The following is a 19,551-nucleotide window of genomic DNA, read 5'->3' as shown; positions in this document are numbered from 1 at the left end:
TGCCAGGCATCCTCAGTTATGTATTTTGAATCTCACTAATGCTCTTTTCTAGTGATTGCCAGGGCCAAGTGATTTATGTCCAGGCCATGGAACTGAGTAGAGAGCATTCAATGATTAAATTTGTAAAAGGGTTTAAATACTTGGTGCTAACTGTTTTAAACAAAAATTCCAAAACTGAGAATTCATTTGAACAAGTTGGCTCACAGTGCACATAAAGAATTTTCTGAGGCACAAATCACTTTAAAAAAATGAGCTCACTCTACCAATGCAGAACAGATTTTTAGTGTGTGTGAGTTCTCCCAATTGGAATAATGTTTTTGAATAGGGAAGAGCATGCAAATACCTGTTATATGAGATGGCAAAGCTTAACATAAGCTGAAATACCTCTAAAAACATCTGCAACAATGAATGGAACTGGAGATTTAAAAAGAAAGACAGCATCTAATGAACTTGCTTTCCTGACTACACACAAAGTGTATACACCTAGAAGTCAGAAGCTAGCCCCCTTCAGTTCCTATCAGGAGCCTGACCTACGACTTTAGCAACAAACCATATTAAAAATATCTTGCTCAATAATTAACGGTGGTGAGAAAAAACAGACCCCATCTTGCTCATCCTTCCTATTTTCTTGTTGGTGTGTACAACCACTTTGCCCTTAGTGATCTGAGTGGAGGCAATCACAGTAAGCACCTGATGTAGAATGGAGCCTATACACAAAATAGGTGTCTAAATATAACTTTCCAGTCCTATTTGCAGACAAGCGATCACAAAATATGACTAACGATGTCTTCCAGTGGGTGTCCCCACACAACATGCAGAGCAGAAAGGAAACAGAATTGTGATCTAAACTTAATTTAGCATCTTAAAACTATAACTGACTTCCTTTTGGAGAGTTGAGACAGTAACTCTAACACTGGCAAAGACCATTCAGACAACTCAAGTGTTAAGTCTGTAATTCAGAGAGATTGTAAATTTGCAACTTATTTTTAGGTTAATGAGCAAAAATATTCCAAAACTGAGTGACAAGCTGTAGCGCTACCCGAGCCTGGCTGACTTCAAGAAGTGCTACTGAAATGTCTCAAGTGACAGCTCAGTTGCTGCCCTCGGTCTCGATCCTCTTGGAGCATCACAGCCGAGTCTGCAGTGACTCAGTTCCAGGAGCCCTGGTGAAACACAGCAAACCCACTTGCTTTGTGTATATTACATGCTGGGGCTTAGAATACCCTCCTGAGAAATGTCCTGTCTTTTCATCCACTTGCCAAAATTGTCTCTTACTTTATTTCAAACACAATTAGTTTATCATGTTCCTAACAAGTGAAAAAATTTTTCAAGTCTTTCTTACCTGTGTCCTATTATTATTAATACGTTTGCTAAAGAATGATTCTTGGTATCATTATCTATTTGCTTTAAAGTTATTTTAGTCACTCAGTGACAGGATGAAACACGAGTTATAGTTTAGAACCTATGCCAATGGCTCTAAAAGTAATTCAACTACGTATAGAGAGCTCACTTTAATACTTCTATTACCCTAAAATTGATTCTTGTTGTTTTACTGTTACTATCTCCCCACTGTATAGAAAGTACTTTTGATAAAATGAAGTCAACAATGACTTTCTAAACTGTTAGACCTAGAACTTCCCACATTATTCATTTGCCCACTACTGCTGTGATTTTTCCATAGGTACCAGTACCATTACTTATATAACTTTTTTAAAAAAAAAAAAGAGTCACTGTTTAATCTTACATTACTTTATGTTAAAAGGGAAAATAAGTACCACTTTTCATAAATCACAGATTTGATGTGTTAGTTATATATTTTTTTCTAATGCCCATTAGAATAAACCAATAATATTAAAATTAAAAAATGTTTACCACCTAAAAGCTTATGTACCTCCAGCGATATCTATACCATACTTCGGGAACCTGTACAGGACACATCACTATTGATTTCTTCTTCCTTCTTAAATGCTTTGTTCTTCAGACCTTAAGAACCCAGCTCCCTCTTGGTTCTCTCAATACCTCTCTTTACTCACTCTTTCACTGATTCTGCTCCTTAAATGCTAGTATTTTATAAGATTCCATTCTTGGCCTTTTTTTCTCACCCTGCCTATTCTCTCCGAGAGAACCAGAGGCATCTCCAAACGAACATGTCTATCGGTGAAATTATTTTTCAGCCCCACGTCAATGCATAGATGATTTCTTTTCCATATTCCCACTCTTAATTAATGACATTGACATCTATCCAGTTACCAAAGTTAGAAACCTCTCTAGTCAATTCACATTCCGAGTCAACTGTTTCCAGCCCTTCCTCTCTCATCATATTTCCAGCACTCTCTGCCCCATTCACTCTCATCTGACAATTCACCTCTTATTTCACTGAGAAGCGATCAGAAGTCCCACTATCATACCTACATCTGTACCTATATATTGTCCCTGCTCCTAAGGACAACTCCCATCCTACATTTGTGCCCTGGATCCCATCCCCTCCTGTCTATTCAAAAACTTTGTTTCTACAATTAGCTTCTCTCTTCTCTGCACCTTCAATTTCTCCCTCTTCACTGGATCATTCCTATGCAAACATATTGCAATACTTTCTACTTTTAGAATGACAACAAAACTAAAAACAATTATCTTTGAGCCCACATCCCCCTCCAACTATCATCCCATTTTTCTGCTCCTCACTAGCAAAACTTCTTCAAAGAGTTGCTGGCCATCTCCACTTCTTCACCTCCTTCACAATCCATGTCATACCAGCTTTTACAAGATTGCCAACAACCTCCATGTCCCTCAATCCATGGTTTATTCTCTGTCATCATCCAACTCAACCTCTCAGGACATATCCACGTGGTGCAACAATGATACAACTGCTCACTCCTTGAAACAATTTCTTCACTTGGCTTCTGGGACAAAATACTTGCCTGGTTTTCCTACTATCTTACTGGCCACTCTTTTACTGTTCTTTCTCTTCCCAACCACTAAGTGTTGGCTGGAATACCCTCGTAATTAATCATAGAACTACTTTCCTTTTTATATTAATCACTGAGGTAACTTCATTCAAGCTTGTGATTTTAAAAAACCATTCACATGCCCATGGCTCACAAATTATCATCTCCAGCCTGGGCCTCTTCCCTGACCATCAGGACATTCATATATCCAACCAACTACCCAACACCTCCATTAGACGTTTAATAGGCAACTCAAACGTAACATGTCCAAAACCAAACTTGTTTTTATCCCTAAACATGCTCTTTCCTCCGATTTTGTTATCTGATTAAATAGCACCACTGGTTATTAAAAATCTCATTAAATAGCATCTAGTTGCTCCGATCTCAAATTTAGGAGTCACCCTCTTTCATTTTCCACATTCCCTCTAGTAGTGGCTTGCTGGTTCTACCTTAAAAAATAGAACCCAAATATGATGATCACTTCTCACTTTCTCTCCTCTCACCCCACTGCTCTACGCTAATATTATCTTTCACTTACATTTTTGCTACAGCATCCTAACTGGTCTTCCTGCCTCTGCCCTTACCACACTACAATCTATTTCCAACAGAGCAGCCAGAAGAATCTTGCTAAAATGTAAATTAGATCATTTTTCTCCTCTGCTCAAAATCTTCCAAATCACAGATCTTTCTCTTAGAATGAAGGCCCAAATTATTAGAATGGTCTGCAAGGCAGTAAAGATACAGTTCTGTCCTCCTTCCATTTGTCTCTCCTTTCATCTTCTACAACTCCACTGACACCACACAGGCCCTCTTGCTATTCATCGCATAAGCCCTTGCAACAGTTATTCTCTTTGCCTGAAGTGCTCTCATGCTTTATGTTCACATGGCCCAACTCCTCACCTCCTTCAAGTCTTTGCTCAAATGCCACTTTCTCAGTGGGGCCTCCCTTAGCCAATGTAAATCTCACCCCATCCCTCCTGCTCTATTTCTCCCCATAGCACTTACCTTCTAACAAACTAAATAATTTATTATGCTTATCACCTGCTCTCTGTTTCCCTCTACTAGAATGTAGCTCCATGCAGACCTGGAGTCTCTTTTCTGTCTGCTCTCCAGGTCCTAGAATAGTGCTTGGCACACAATAGGTATTAGCAGAATGGATGAATGATTGAATAAACAAGCCATACTCAGTTTCCTTCGGTTGAAAGAAAACATATTCTGTTGCTTTAGAAGGTTATATCCACTACCAAATTTCATTTTTCTTAAATATTATTTGGCCAGGTTAACAATCTACGATGACTGGGGGACAGCTGTGGAAAGAACTTAGGCAGGGGCCAACAGCCTCATTCCTCAAAAGAAAAAAAACCTTTGGCACGCAGGACAAAAAGTTCACATTAAAAACCAAGAAGTATTTTTATATGTTCAGCGTCTTTCAGAGGCTGAAGTGTAAAACCATTGGTTATCAGACTCTGACTTACTGTCCTAAGCTCTTATGAAAACCAAAGGTAACCATTTTGTTCATGAAATCAAAATGCTGGCAATCCCAAAGATAAACATTACCTGCTGAGCTAATACCACAAGTATGGCCACCAGAGCTTGTGTGTAAAATCCAGGCCTACGTGGCTGTGGAATGATGAAGATTCAGAAGAGATGACGGTGACATGCTAAATTGAGGCCATTCCAGGTTTGCTTTTATGGTTCATTATGATGGGCCCCCATGATCAGGTTCAGATCCGTGTTTTATGGAGGGATGTATGTAATTCTTTTGAGGGATGACAAAAAAATTTCAGTGATTATGCCACTTTCATAAAATATCTCAAGAATCTACAAATATGAATTCTTTCAATCACGGCAGTGGGATAGTCTGTGACTTGCTGGGAGTAAAAGAATCCTGCGTGGGAACTGCACCAGCCTTGGGAGGCAGAGGACTCAGCGATCAGTCCAGGCTCTACCAGTGACTAACTCCGTGACTGGAGAAAATCATAACTTTTGCTTCTAGATTCACGCTTATACCCTCGCACCATCGCATAGATAACTGTCAAAGGGTTATTTGTTAACCAAATAATTAAAGCCCTTTAGTAAAGGAATATAAAAATTTAGACACATTACATAGAGCTACATTTGCTTCGTGGCACGATGCACCTGCATTTCAGGATTTTGAAATTGGTAAATAAATTAACCAGTTTTAATTCTTCTTACAGAAATAGGTGGAGGTAAGCTAACTACTAACATATTAAATATACTATAAAAACTGAGTCTTTTTTAAAGCAGGTATCTTCACTAATCTCATGAAGAACGTGACAACGCAAAGGTTCTTTAACTGCAGGTAGCACATACTGGATACTCCACAAGAGGGCAGAAAAAGGCAGGATTTCTTTTTCTTCAAAATCTGAACTCCATGTAAAATTGCTTTTAAGCTGCAAGTCATATATCTACAGGAATTTAGGTTGAAGAATACAGACTGAAACTGCAGGCAATGAAACAAGTTATAAAAGGAGATAAGACAGGTAAACAGGCGCTATAAACACAGAAACACTGTGAAGACAACACAGGATAATTCTTCCACACACTGGAACAGACATTAAAACTCATGTACATGATCTGGAAATTTTTCTATTTTTTCTATAATGGTAAAAGCTTTCAAATACATATCATAGAGAAATGTATAAAATTCTAAGCATACCTACACATTAGAATCTGAGTTCTGTATAACATATATTCATAATTTCTATAGATCCGGGCATAATTTTAAGTGGGCATGCATCTTAATGAATTAAGAAAAGACCAGGGTTCAGAAATCCTGGATTTGACGTTTAATTATATTTGTTAAATATCAATGCTATTGTGAGTGGCATAGCTGTAAGCATCTCACGTAAATGAAATCTAATAAATATAATCTACCATTGGTCTTATGTTTTCCAATATAAGAAAAACAATACTGAATGGAGCCTACTAAACATAAAATTATCCATATCAGAGACACAACAATAGAACAATCTAGATTACTTATGTAGTAGAAAATATCTTTGCTAGATGTAACTTTTTAATTTGCAAATTAGTGAAGTTGAGGGATGAAGTGTTTAGAAAATATTTTCGAGTAACAAATGCTTGGAAAATCCATCATCATGGATATTATGGATTCAATATCTACATTTTGCTCCTATTGTTATTACAAATTATTTTACATTTTTGGTCATTAGAGAAGATAATCATTATTGCTTCATGAAGTTTCATTCTCTGTGACACTTCATTTTTCCTAATTAAAAAAAAGTCCTTTCTTTAGTGCTCAGCACTTAAGAGAGCTTACCTATACTTAGAAGTATTATAAATTTATTTAACAGATTCCATTTTACTTCAAAAAAGGGGCTAAGTATGTTGTTATTGAAGAAGGAGTTTGTTAAAATAACCCGTTCAGTTCTATTTAAGTTAAATCCAACTGTAAAATAATAAACCAATAAATGTGGAAAAACAGTATGTATTTCAAAATTGCCGAAATAGAATATTTAATCAAAACTGGAAGCATGAGCTTCTTTTTTATAGTCAACTTGAGAGCAGGCTATTAAAAAATCAATCTATTAAGTTTTCCTTTCCAGCATCCTTGAAGTTGTAGTGGCAATATAAAACTACCTATAAAAAAAGAAGGATTTATTAAATGCTATTCAAAGGGGAGAGAGAGAGAGAGAGATGATGATAAGCAGTTGCTATAAGGACATATGCACCTAGCAAATGGCAGTCAATAAAACGATTTATAGATTAATAAAAGTTTGGAAAACTGTCAGATAAATAATTCTGCACTAACTGACACATTTTTTAAGCTATAACGTCTTTCTAAGCAGAAAAATTTTGTGAACATAGTGATTATTTTTATTTCTTTTGCTTGAGGAAGACTAGCCCTGAGCTAACATCTGTGCCAGTCTTCCTCTGCTTTTTATGTGGGTTGCTGCCACAGCATGGCTGATAAGTGGCATAGGTCTGCTCTTGGGATCCGAACCAGTGAACCCAGGCCACTGAAGTGGAGTGTGCCGAAATTAACCACTATACCATGGGGCTGGCCCCGTGATTATGTATTCTTAGACTGAAAAAATCAGTATTCAAAGGTAAGAGAATACATGACCCGTGCAGATATTCCAAGAAACATAAACTGAAAATCTGTATGAAGAATTCCGTGATTATATATGAAAAGCAATAAAATACTTGCTAATGTTAACATACGATTTTACCATTAAGTTCATACTACCCGAGACACTATACTATATTATTACAGTTGCTGTAAAAATAGTTACTAATATGGATCTTTAAAGAAAATAATTTGTGGAAGATTAACAGTAGAGGTCAGAAAAATTATTTTAAAAAGGTTTTTCCAAGAGTACTTACCTATTTTTGATCTTGAAAAGCTTATCTGAAAAGCTTTTAAATTGGTAGCTTTTCAAATTGACTTTCATAGGATAATTTTATGGTTGGGAAAGGGGTGGATAAGGGCAGCTTAAATTCTTGTCTAATAAAAACCAATTATAATATGAATTTCTTGATTATTATATGGAAAAAAACATGAACCTTGCCAACCTCTTGAAAGCTTTGTACTGTCTTAACAAAAACTTTAGACAGATAATGTGTCAGACAAGTAAGATAACTTACGAATCTTATTCAATATGCAAAAATGAAAAAGCAAAAGGCAGAGAAAATCATCTGAAGGTACAGAAATTGCTAATCATTATTGATAGGCTTTTGTCTTTCTTTTCATCAACTATTTAGTAAAGCCCAGAGATAACTGAAGGAGACGCAACCATTAAGGGTGTCAAATACAAGAAGTTCGTGGTTTCTGTAGTCTGTGTTTGCTTCTTTCAAGTTTCAGCTTTTCAAAGCTGGAACTGAGCAAACAACTATGAATGAACAGGATTACTCTGGAAACAAGTAATGCAAAAACACTGTCAAAGAAAAATTCAATACTGAAATTAGTTCAGTACCATCAATGAGTTTTTAAACCTAGAAAACGCTATAGCATACATTTCCATTAGGGGTACCAGTATTTATTTAGGAGTTAGCAGATGTTGGATTATTGTAACTAGTTAGTTACAATATAAAGAGGTCTAAATGTTTTTAAAACATTTTTTATAAATGAGCTCTCTTTGAAAAAACTAAAAAATGTATTTCCTCTTCTCAAGTCAAATTACTTTCTTTTATTGTTAGTGTATCGGATCCAATAATATCCTTGAGATAATCTAAACTATCAGATACTATGACTTGGAGAAAGATCTGTTTCAAGTTATTAGCTTCCTGGGCTAGTTGAAGTGATGCTCTGGGGAAAAAGCTCAAGATAACCGAATCTCCTCTTGACATGGGTGACATAAAATAAGAATAAATTTCAGAAAACTGAAATACTAAGCAAAAGCATGTAAAACTAATGCTAAGGAAAAGGCTTTTTACAAAAGGGTCACTATATACACACAAAATCCTTCTTCCTAATAACAGAAAGAAATCAAGAGAGGTGAGGGCAGTGACAGTAAAGAAAGAAAATAAGAGATTCTATTAATATAGACAACTCACTGAAAAAAGTGAAATCCTGTTTACAAGGCTGTCCTTAGGTCGCCCACAAAATTTAAAAGACCACAAGATATTTTCTAGGATAAGTAAGAAGATAAAGATCTATACTTTACACCTTTAAAGTTCTAAGTATTTTGTATTCATTATGAATTTGTAATGGCTTACTTTTACCCAACACCTATTCTGTGATAAGGTTCTCATTTAGCTTTCCCCAATAGTACGTGGGATGGATTTTATTATCTTTCATTTCATAGACGAGGACACAAGTTGCTTTAGTGGGATCAGAAAGACAACAATGGCAGAGCTGGGGCTCACACACGAATCTGTCTGGCTCTCGCAGTAGCCACTCTGTTTTATTGCCTTGCTAAAACGCTGTCTTGGGTCTTGAGCATTCACGTAAGAACTCTAGTCTAGACTGTGTTCAACACTGATCCACAACTGAGTTACAGAGTTACGCTGCTGAGAAGTTTTTGGTTTCTTCACCAAAAAAGTGGGCTCTGATATTTAAAAAATATAAACACTACTTAGTGCCTGTCATTTCATTAAAATCCTAAGGCAGTCTAGCACAGGCATACCTCGGAGAAACTGAGGGTTTGGTTCCAGACCACCACGAAAAAGCAAGTATTGCAACAAAGTGAAATCACAATAAAGCAAGTCACATAAATTTTTTGGTTTCTCAGTGCATATAAAAGTTATGTTTACAATATATTGTAGTCTATTAAGTGTGCAATAGCATTATGTCTAAAAAAATAATGTACATACCTTAACTAAAAAGTATTTTATTGCTCAAAAATGCTAACCATCATCTGAGTCTTCAGAGGGTGGTGGTTGCTGAAGGTTGGGGTGGCTGTGGCACTTTATTTTTTATCTTTAAAGATTTTATTTTTTTTCCTTTTTCTCCCCAAAGCCCCCTGGTACCTAGTTGTATATTCTTTGTTGTGGGTCCTTCTAGTTGTGGCATGTGGGATGCTGCCTCAGCGTGGTTTGATGAGCAGTGCCATGTCCGTGCCCAGGATTTGAACCAGCGAAACACTGGGCCGCCTGCAGCGGAGTGCACGAACTTAACCACTCGGCCACGGAGCCAGCCCCTGTGGCACTTTCTTAAAATAAGACAACAGCAAAGTTTGCCACGTCAATTGACTCTTCTTTTCATGAACAACTTCTCTCTAGAATGCGATGCTGTTCGATAGCATTTTACCCATAGTAGAGCTTCTTTCAAAATTGGAGCCAAGCTTCTCAAGCCCTGCCACTGCTTCATCAACTAAGTTTATATAATATTCTAAATCCTTTATTGTCATTTCAACAGTCTTCACAGCATCTTTACCAGGATTCCACCTCAAGAAACCACTCTCTTTGCTCATCCATTAAAAGTTTTCATGAGGCTGCAGCAATTCAGTCACATCTTCAGGCTGCTCTTCTAATTCTTGTTCCTTTGCTGTTTCCGCCACATCTGCAGTTACTTCCTCCACTGAAGTCTTGAACCCCTCAAAGTCATCCATGAGGGCTGGAATCAACTTCCTCCAAACTCCCGTTAATATTGATATTTTGACCTCTTCCCACGAATCATGAATGTTTCTAATGGCATCTAGAATGGTGAATCCTTTCCAGAAGGTTTTCAATTTTCTTTGCCCAGACTCAACAGCAGGATCACTACCTATGGCAGGTATAGCCTTACAAAATGTATTTCTTAAATAATAAGACTTGAAAGTCGAAATGACTCCTTGATCCATGGGCTGCAGAAAGGGTGTTGTGTCAGCAGGCATGAAAACAACATTCATCTCAGCACAGCTCCATCAGAGCTCTTGGGTGACCAGGTGCATTGTCAATGAGCAGCAATATTTTGAAAGGAATCTTCTTTTCTCAGTAGCTCTCAACAGCGGGCTTGAAGATTCAGTAAACCAGGTTGTAACGAGATGTGCTGTCATCCAGGCTTTGTTGTTCTATTTATAGAGCACAGGCAAAGTAAATTTAGCATAATTCTTAGGGCCTTAGGATTTTTGGAACAGTAAATGAGCACTGGCTTCAACTTAAGGTCATCAGCTGCATCAGCCCCTAGCAAGAGAGCCAGCCTGTCCTCTGAAGCTTTGAAGCCAGGCACGGACTTCTCCTCTCTAGCTATGAAAGTACTAGGTGGCATCTTCTTCCAATAGAAGGCTGTTCCATCTACACTGAAAATCTGTTGCTTAGTGTAGTCACTCTCATCAATGATCTCAGCTACATCTTCTGGAGAACTTGCTGCAGCTTCTGCCTCAGCACCTGCTGCTTCACCATGCACTTTTCTGTTATGGAGATGGCTTCTTTCCTTAAACCTCATGAGCCAACCTCTGCTAGCTTCAAGCTTTTCCTCTGCAGCTTCCTCCCCTCTCTCTGCCTTTGTGGAATTGAAGAGAGTTAGGGCCTTGCTCTGGATTAGGCTTTGCTTTAAGGGAATGTTGTGGCTGGTTTGATCTTCCATCCAGACCACTAAAACTTTCTCCATATCAGCAATAAGGCTGTTTCACTTTCCTGTCATTCGTGTGTTCAGTGGAGTAGCACTTTTAATTTCCTTCAAGAACTTTTCCTGTGCATTCACAACTTGGCTAACCGTTTGGCACAAGAGGTCTAGCTTTCAGCCTGTCCCAGTTTTCGACACGCACATGCTTTAGACATTTCTAGCTTTTGATTTAAAGCGAGAGACGTGCAACTCTTCCTTTCACTTGAACACTTAGAGGCCATTGTAGGGTTATTAATCAGCCTAGCTTCAACATTGCTGTGTCTCAGGGGATACGGAGGTGTGAGGAGAGGGAGAGAAACTGAGGAATGGACAGTCGGTGGAGTCAGAACACAAACAGCATTTATCAATTAAGTTCACAGTCTTACTTTGGTGCAGTTTGTGGCACCCCAAAACAATTATAATAGTAACATCAAAGATCACTGATCATAGATCACCATAAAAAACATAATAATAATGAAAAGGTTTGGAATATTGTGAGAATTATCAAAACGTGCCACAGAGACACAAAGTAAGCAAGTGTTCAAAAAGGGTGCTGATAGACTTGCTTGACACAGGGTTGTTACAAACCTTCAATCTGTAAAAACATAGTATTTGCAAAGAGCAATACAATGAAGTATGCCTGTATGGTAAATCAGGAAAATCAATTTTGCGTACCAAATCTACTAGTAATTATTGATGTCTATTACACAAGTCACTTAACCAAGTGCGTGTCTGTTTTTGTTTCTTTTTTAAACACCTGAAGTGAAGGAGCTGGACTGATGGCCCTCTGCTTGAATATTACAATCTCACTTGAACATTAACAGAGCAGCTACTGTTTGCTCTACCGGAACTGAGGATCCACACATATGTAAACCACACCTTTCATAATTCAAGTCAAATCCGTTTTCCTTTCTTTGTAGTGAAGGTTAAACAAGTCAATGACCAAACACCATGGAACTCTTACAAAGAGAGTTCTAACTGATGAATTTAGAACAGTTTAGATATTAACGCAAATATTTTTTGACTCAAGTGGACACACTTATGCACAGGTGTCTATACTGGTGGCTGTGGCAGAAAGTGGAAGAATGCAGACAGATACCACTTAATGTCAGACAAGTATTTTAAAGGTGGAAAGGTCTGGATCACCTTCACTGAAAGGCCACGGGGTGTATTTCAGTACACGAGGACAGAAAAACGGCTTCGAACCTCATCACAGTCTGAGTTCACAGACAGAAAAAATATCCTTCACTGTTAATATCAGTCATCATAAAACATCAGAGATTTTGGGGAGAGAAAAAAAAAATCTCACAGCCTATCAAGCCCAGTCAATTATACTTTAGTCAGCCTTTTTCAACTTGGGTTCTGGCAGAGAACTAAGCCTACTACCCTGAGGCATCTAATTAATAAGTGATGAATTAACTGCTTTCTTATGTAGCTAGAAATAGCTATGTAAAATCCTGGCGAGAAACTGAGAAAATCATTTTCCGTGTTCTGTTGATCACAACAGGAACCCTGGTTGAGCCCATTATGTCGCCAGCATGTAACTGCTGCTTACCACTGCAAACGGAAGAGGTGACGTTGTACAGAAAAGGGTAAAACTGCATGCAGCGGATCAACTTCAGGCTGTTTTCACACTCTGGGCATTTGGTGGTTAATTTCAAAGCCTGTCTGAAGGCTTCGAGCGCCCCACTGAGATTCTTCAGAGCAAGGTAAGCATTTCCAAGGCTCAGAAAGGTCAGGGGCTGAAAAGAAAAAAAAAAAAAATCAGGAAAATGTTAATGAGTTTATATTTTCTGAGAGTTACAAAACCTTTACAGTATGTTTTTTTGTTTTTTTTCAGATTACCCCATAAAAGTTAATGGCTAACTGTCCATTTTATTTACATCAGGCAATTCTAAACTGTATAACATAAATATAAATTTATTTTTCACCTTTTTACTAAGATAAAAAGTACATAAAGTGTGTAATGTACACTAGTTTTAAGTGTACAGCTCAGTGAATTTTTATATACGTATATATCCTTGTAACCATCACTCGGTTGAAATATAAAACATCTAGAATGTTTCCAGTACCTCAAGAGGTTCCCCTGAGCAACCCAACCCCCGTCTTAGAGGTAACCACTGTTGTCATGTTGTGACTTCTATCACCATAGATTAGCTTTGCCTGTTCTTGAACCTCATATAAATGGAATCAAACAGCATGTTCTCTTCTGTGTATAAATAATGTGTACCCTCTTGTAGCTTCTTTCACTCAACATAATACCCAAAATTCAAGAAACTGAATGTTTTTTTTTTTTTAAAAGATTTTATTTTTTCCTTTTTCTCCCCAAAGCCCCCCGGTACATAGTTGTGTATTCTTTGTTGTGGGTTCTTCTAGTTGTGGCATGTGGGACGCTGCCTCAGCGTGGTCTGATGAGCAGTGCCATGTCCGCGCCCAGGATTCGAACTAACGAAACACTGGGCTGCCTGCAGCGGAGCGCGTGAGCTTAACCACTTGGCCACGGGGCCAGCCCCTAGAAACTGAATGTTTTTTGTGTATCAGTAGTTCATTTTTACTTTTTATTTTTTTGAGGAAGATTAGCCCTGAGCTAACATCTGCTGCCAATCCTCCTCTTTTTGCTGAAGAAGACTGGCCCTGAGCTAACATCCGTGCCCATCTTCCTCTATTTTATGTGTGGGATGCCTGCCACAGCATGGCTTGACAAGCAGTGCCATGTCTGCACCCAGGATCCGAACTGGCGAACCCCCGGCTGCCGAAGTGGAACGTGTGAACTTAACTGCTGTGCCACTGGGCTGGCCTCCAGCACTTCATTTTTTAAAAAAAATCGATGCGTAATGTTCCATCATGTGCATATACTAGAGTTTGTTCATGCATTCTCCTACGGATAGGCATTTGGACTGTTTCCACTTTTTGGCTATTACCAATAAAGCTACAATGAACATTCTTGTAAATGTCTTTTGATAGACATACGTACTCACTTTCCTTGGGTATATACTTAGCAGGTCTTAAGGTAGGCATACACTTAGTTTTAGGAGATACAACAAATAGTTTTCCAAAGTGGATGTACAAATTTACACTCCTACCAGCAAGTATGAGAATTCAATGACTTGGTATTGTCAGTCATATATCTGTTTTAGTGAGATGCTGAAGTGGCATGTCACTGTGGTTTTAATTTGCATTTCCTTGATTAGTAATGATGTTGAATATTTCCTCATGGGCTTACCGGCCATTTGGATGTCCTCATTTCTGAAGTGCCTGCTGTTTTCCCCATTAAAAAAAAGGGTTGTCTTTTTCTTATTGATTTGAAGGAGTTCTTTATATCAATATACTAGATAGGAGTCCATTGTTGGAAATATTTATTGTAAATACCTTTTCCCAGTCTGTGGTTTGCCTTTTACTCTCTTAATGGTATCTTTTGATAAACAGAAATTCTTAATTTTAATGAAGTTCAGTTCCGGGATACCTCAAATAAGCCTAAACCATTCATGCACACTGCTTCTAAAATTTTCTTTGGATGTAAAACATAAACATTTACACACTAGGTATAAATGCAATTTAATTGTGTATTTATTATAACTGTATTTCACCAAACCTATGATGTCATCAATTATAACATGCATCCTTATTTCAGAAATGCTAAAATATGAAAAAAAGAAGTGGTATCTTAGAAACTATGAAACAGAGTAAAGAACTACCCAGAGTGATGTAACTCTATGGCCCGCATGCGGGCGGTTCAGTAGGAATATCAATCCACCTACCCATCCTTACCAAAACAACCTCTCAACTGTGCTCTGGCTTGGTTGGTATAAAGACAGCTATAAATTAAAGCTGTAAATCAGTATAATCCTAAGCAGCATGCACGCTGTGATGAGTAGGATAAAGAACCAGATGTTTCAGACTGACATAAAAAAATGGCAGTACATTTTTAGCATTCTTATTTAAATGTAAGTTTCTAAAAAAAAATTAATGGTATAATTATAAATTGCACTCATTTAAAATAAAGAAATAAACACATCAAAAAATAAAATCTGTTTTATGCCCTCTCAAAATATGCAAATTTGCTCTGAAAAACAAAACACGAGATTTTTTTATGCCCTCCCGAGAGAAATACAAATTGGACTCTGAATTTGAGTTACCCCCACACAGTACATGTAGCTACAAAGAAATATAAAGCCTCACCTCAGAGCTATTGATGGCCAAAGCTTGAAGGAGCAGCTTAGTGGCATCAAGATGAAGGCCATAGTGAATCAAAAGGTTGGCCAAGTTCACGAGAGGAACGTCCTGGTACTGGAGGGGAGCCAGGTTCAAGGCCCTCTGAAGACACGCGATAGCAAACGTGCTGTTTCCCACTGCTCTCCAGTAGAGTCCAGCTTCATTGAGGATCAGCCAGACGGGAGCATTTGGCTGAAAAACCCCCAAACACTTCAGTTAATACAAGAACACAGTACTTGTTCTAAAAAGGGTTTTAATACATGCATTGTAACTTTTAATTACAATTACCAAGCCTCTAAATTTTAGATGTCTGAAGTAGGTGACTCACCTTATTAATGGCATGAAATAAGAAAGACCCAATTTCTTCTTCTGGGATAGTATAGTTATTAATACGGGAAAGCAAAATCTGAAAACATCAAAAGGAAGATTGACTCAATTGAAAATAACAGGGAAGACATTTGAAAAGAATTTCTACAGATAGCAGTTTTTACTTGAGCTCCTTGGGAACAGCTAATTTGAATAGATATTTATAATCATACAAATAACATGAGGTCATCGGCATACCTGCAGGTGTTGACCTGTTCACATGTGTGCCCTAGGTTCTTTTAACAACAACAAGAAAGTTAAAAAGACATATATCCCATACGCGTATTAAAGTGATCTACCATACCCCATTAAAGTCAACCGAAGTGTCCAGAACCCAATGAGAAATTATTCAGAAGACAACAGCATGCAATACGTGATGCAATAAAAATCTATCTTTCCTAGTTGGAAGAGCACCAGACTTTCAATCTACTTCATGTTCTTGCGGCATCTGTGTAACTGTGAGCGACTCTAAGGTAGGGCTCACGGTCTATTATCTTTATATTCCTAGCACTCCAAACTGCCTGGAACATGTATTTTGCCCCAGTAAATGTTGAATGTAAGTAGTAACTGTTCGTAGTTTTAAAATTATTTTTAAAAAGGTCATTGTGATGGTCTGTTTCCTCTGTGAAAAGGTAAGGTTTTCATTAGTATCTATGGAAAGGTATCTAACATACCATTTATACTCAATAATAAAACATTCCTAGTTGTACACAACTAACAGGAATTAAAACAGCGTAACAGAACTTATTTATAATGTTTGCAAAGTGGTTATCAAATTCATATAAATTCCTGAGGACCTCATATAAGGCCAAGTCAGGGTTGATAAAGCCAGGGAAAGAGAATCTTCAACTTTTCAAACTTCTAGAAGCTTGGAGGATACAAAGCTAAATTGAAGTGGTCAGAAGGGCCTCGGTTAGGTAAACAGAGTTCTGCTTACTCATCTCTGTAGCCCTCTTAGTTAGAGGAACAGGGCTTAGGTGGTCCATGTAAACAGCAGCCCTGAGGAACACTGTCCTGGCACTCCTTCACTGGCATGACTGACTTCTTAGTGATCTCACCAATTCTTTAACTCTATCCTTCAGTCTTATAAACTTAAAGTGCAACAACTGCCTTCTATCAAATTTTTATTCCTCCTAAGAGGCTTGTGAAGTCACCCAGAACGGACGGCAATACACACCAGCCTACGTGAGCCTTACTTTGCGTGCATGGTCATCTGGCATTTTGGCTTTCAGATCCATGCGGACCTCTAATTCTTTGACTAAGTAGGACAGAGTCTGGCTTTTTCTGAAGTCAGTTATGGAACAGTCAGGGGTTTGGACCTCTTCTTCTGAAGAATAATCGTCACTGCTGAGTTCGTGGATCCTGGCACAAGAAAAAGGAACAAGATTCACATTTTCAAAGTTTGGGCGACTTCAAAATAAAGACTTAACCTTTCAAGTCCAAGGCTGGTGCTCTCAAAGAACCGCCAGATGACAACCATGCAGAATCAAGTGCTTTGCCAAATCCATCAGCACTTGCCTGAGTCCTTTGTTCTCCGGAGGCAGGAAATACGTTGGTAATTCCCCACCAACAGGGACTCTGGGATAGCTTTCGGCACAGTCTGCTCTCTTAGGCCACAGAATATGCTGTTTGTCCTAACAAAGAAAGAAAGTTTCTCACAAATTTCTTTGGATTTAAGATTTCAACATGCTAAATGAACCTATCTTTCTCCGAACTAAGGCCTTTGCTTTGTCAATGCCAGCATTTAAAAATTGTTTTTCGATTTGTAAAATGTTCACTTTTCTAAAGATAAATAATATGTACAGAGGCTTACTAAACTTATATACTGAAGCTATCAAATTTTGAGGAATATAATTAAATCTAAGTGGCTGTATTAATTCTGTTAGAATAAAACTCAGTTAAGTTCTGAAAATTTAACGGTGAATAAAAAATACAAGGTCTCGATCCTTATACCTTGATATTCCCATGGCCAACATACAATTATTTCTTAGCTAGCTTAGAAATACATACTCATTAGCTTGTTTATTATCTGCACCCTCCTTTAGAATGCAAGCTCCAGCAGAGCAAGAGCTTGCATGTTATATTCATAGTACCAGCCTGGTACACACTGGAAGCTCAGTAAAAGAATGCTGATTAAATGAGTGAAGTACATACGAGCATACACTTACGTCAAGGTTAGAAACTTGTCGCGGTTGGTAATTATACTTAGAGCTCAAAGCTTTGAATTAAAATTAGAGCTCAAATTTGAATTTGATAGGGTGTCTAGGTGCCCCACTTGATTGGGAAGAAGAACTCAAGGCAGATCCTGCGTCGTACTTATCTACCACCTAGTAGAATACCTTCCATCTAACAGAAGTTTAGTAAGTCTTTGCTGAACTAAGCTGAACAGTGACAGGGACCACGTTAATCAGTGAGGTTGAGGGCCATTCACTGCTTTAAGAGATCTTGTCTGTTTGAGAAAGCTCCTTCATCCTCTGTGAACTTACCCTATACGCATCAGAGTCCCGGCCCCAGATCCAGAGGATAGAATGGGCTACAGGAGAAGACTTGACCAAATCACTGATATCGCTCTGATTTGCCTGAACATCAAAGTTCACAGACATCATACTGGACGTTGATGAATCCTCACCAAACTAGAAAGTGAAAAGAAAAGTTCAATCAAACTGGAAGTGGAAAAGGAGTTGTGACTAAGACTTAAGCCCAAAACATTAGTGGCTACTCAGAATTAGTAGGAAATCAGGAAGTAGGTCAGTATTAAAACAATCAGACCTTTTAATTTTCAGAACTATGCCCAACAGCATTCTCTCACAGATAATAATGCATAGTTAGCAACTTCAATCAACTATGCCATTGGAGTAAGAGAAACGGCATGGATTGTTTTCCTGTCCCTTTAATTCCTTTCTATGACTTAGTCTCCTAGGTGTAATGATCAGCTGATTCAGAGGTTTGGCTCATTATTCCCCTCCCCTACTTAGACTAAAATGATCACTACTCTACGAGTTTGCAGTGGGTAGAAACAGGGGAACTCAAGAAGCATTCTTCAGAGTTTATCTAGCTATCATTTAGGCATTATACGCTATTGTACAATCAATTTCAAATATCTACAGGCTTCCTCCAAACCAAGGTAAAACATTGTCAGATATTTTCACAAGATACCACAGTTCTTGTGTATTTCTGAAACCCTGTTAAACAAGAGAATGGAACTGGGATGGGGTAGGAAAGACATGAGAAAAAGGAATGAATATGATGAATATTCTTTGGCAAATAGAAATGTTATTCATGGAGTAACTGAGTACTCTCTATAAAAGCTGACTTCGTAAACATAACAGATACTCGAAAACTTCAATGACAGTCACAAATTTTAGGGATCAAATATACAAGGAATCAAGGGGGGAAAAGCGATATCACTCTTAGATATGCAAAACTTTATAAAAACTAAAAGTATCAAGAAAAAGACCTGAACATAGTCCACATTTTCAAAGATATCTCCACGATGGTAGCGCACAGGTTGGTCCCACTGGCAATGTAAACTATGCTGCTGGTTGACCAGACGGCATATCTGATGATTTCCTGGAGCAGGAAAGGAAATTCCAATGAGAAAGATCAGCAATGCCAACATGATTTTCTTAGTTTCATTTAGTTTCAACCCTGTATTCCTCAGAGCTTGGCAGTGTACTTACACAGAGAACACTCATTAATGGCTAATTAAATTAAATCATTCAAAAGAAGCCTTGGTTTCTCCATCTATAAAACAAAGAAGCTCCACCAGATATCACTGAGGTATCTTCTGGGAATTGCATTCTATGATTATAAAATCTACTGATTACATTGTTTTAAGAGACTTCGGCCATCTCCCTGGAGAAAATTTATTTTATAGACTTGGTAAGTCTGTTTCAGATTTATATATAAGAGCTCTGGTTGCATTTCAGTAAAGACTGAGCAGTAAATAATCGCAAGGACTGAACATAACTCTTTACATTTAAAATAGCAAAGAAAACTTGCAAGATGGATTATAAA

The 19,551-nt window shown here is 37.9% G+C and overlaps 1 protein-coding gene across 2 annotated transcripts in view; it reads right to left on the bottom strand.

The window, feature by feature from the left end:
- Positions 1-19,551, bottom strand: part of TTC17 (tetratricopeptide repeat domain 17) — a 108,442-nt gene that overhangs the window by 50,416 nt on the left and 38,475 nt on the right. For both annotated transcript variants that reach the window (XM_044750168.2, XM_014861236.3), the window contains exons 10-16: positions 18,992-19,104; positions 18,021-18,167; positions 17,053-17,168; positions 16,731-16,896; positions 15,497-15,574; positions 15,136-15,360; positions 12,512-12,698 (exon numbers count right to left, since the gene is read on the bottom strand). In XM_044750168.2, coding sequence (XP_044606103.1) covers positions 12,512-12,698; positions 15,136-15,360; positions 15,497-15,574; positions 16,731-16,896; positions 17,053-17,168; positions 18,021-18,167; positions 18,992-19,104 — 1,032 coding nt within the window. The remainder of the gene's footprint in view (positions 1-12,511; positions 12,699-15,135; positions 15,361-15,496; positions 15,575-16,730; positions 16,897-17,052; positions 17,169-18,020; positions 18,168-18,991; positions 19,105-19,551) is intronic.

The sequence above is a fragment of the Equus asinus genome, chromosome 17 (genome assembly GCF_041296235.1).
Source record: "Equus asinus isolate D_3611 breed Donkey chromosome 17, EquAss-T2T_v2, whole genome shotgun sequence".
In the NCBI taxonomy this organism is placed as follows: Eukaryota; Metazoa; Chordata; class Mammalia; order Perissodactyla; family Equidae; genus Equus; species Equus asinus.
The sequence above is the reverse complement of the archived record's forward strand: the minus strand, read 5'-3'. Positions and strand labels throughout refer to the sequence as shown.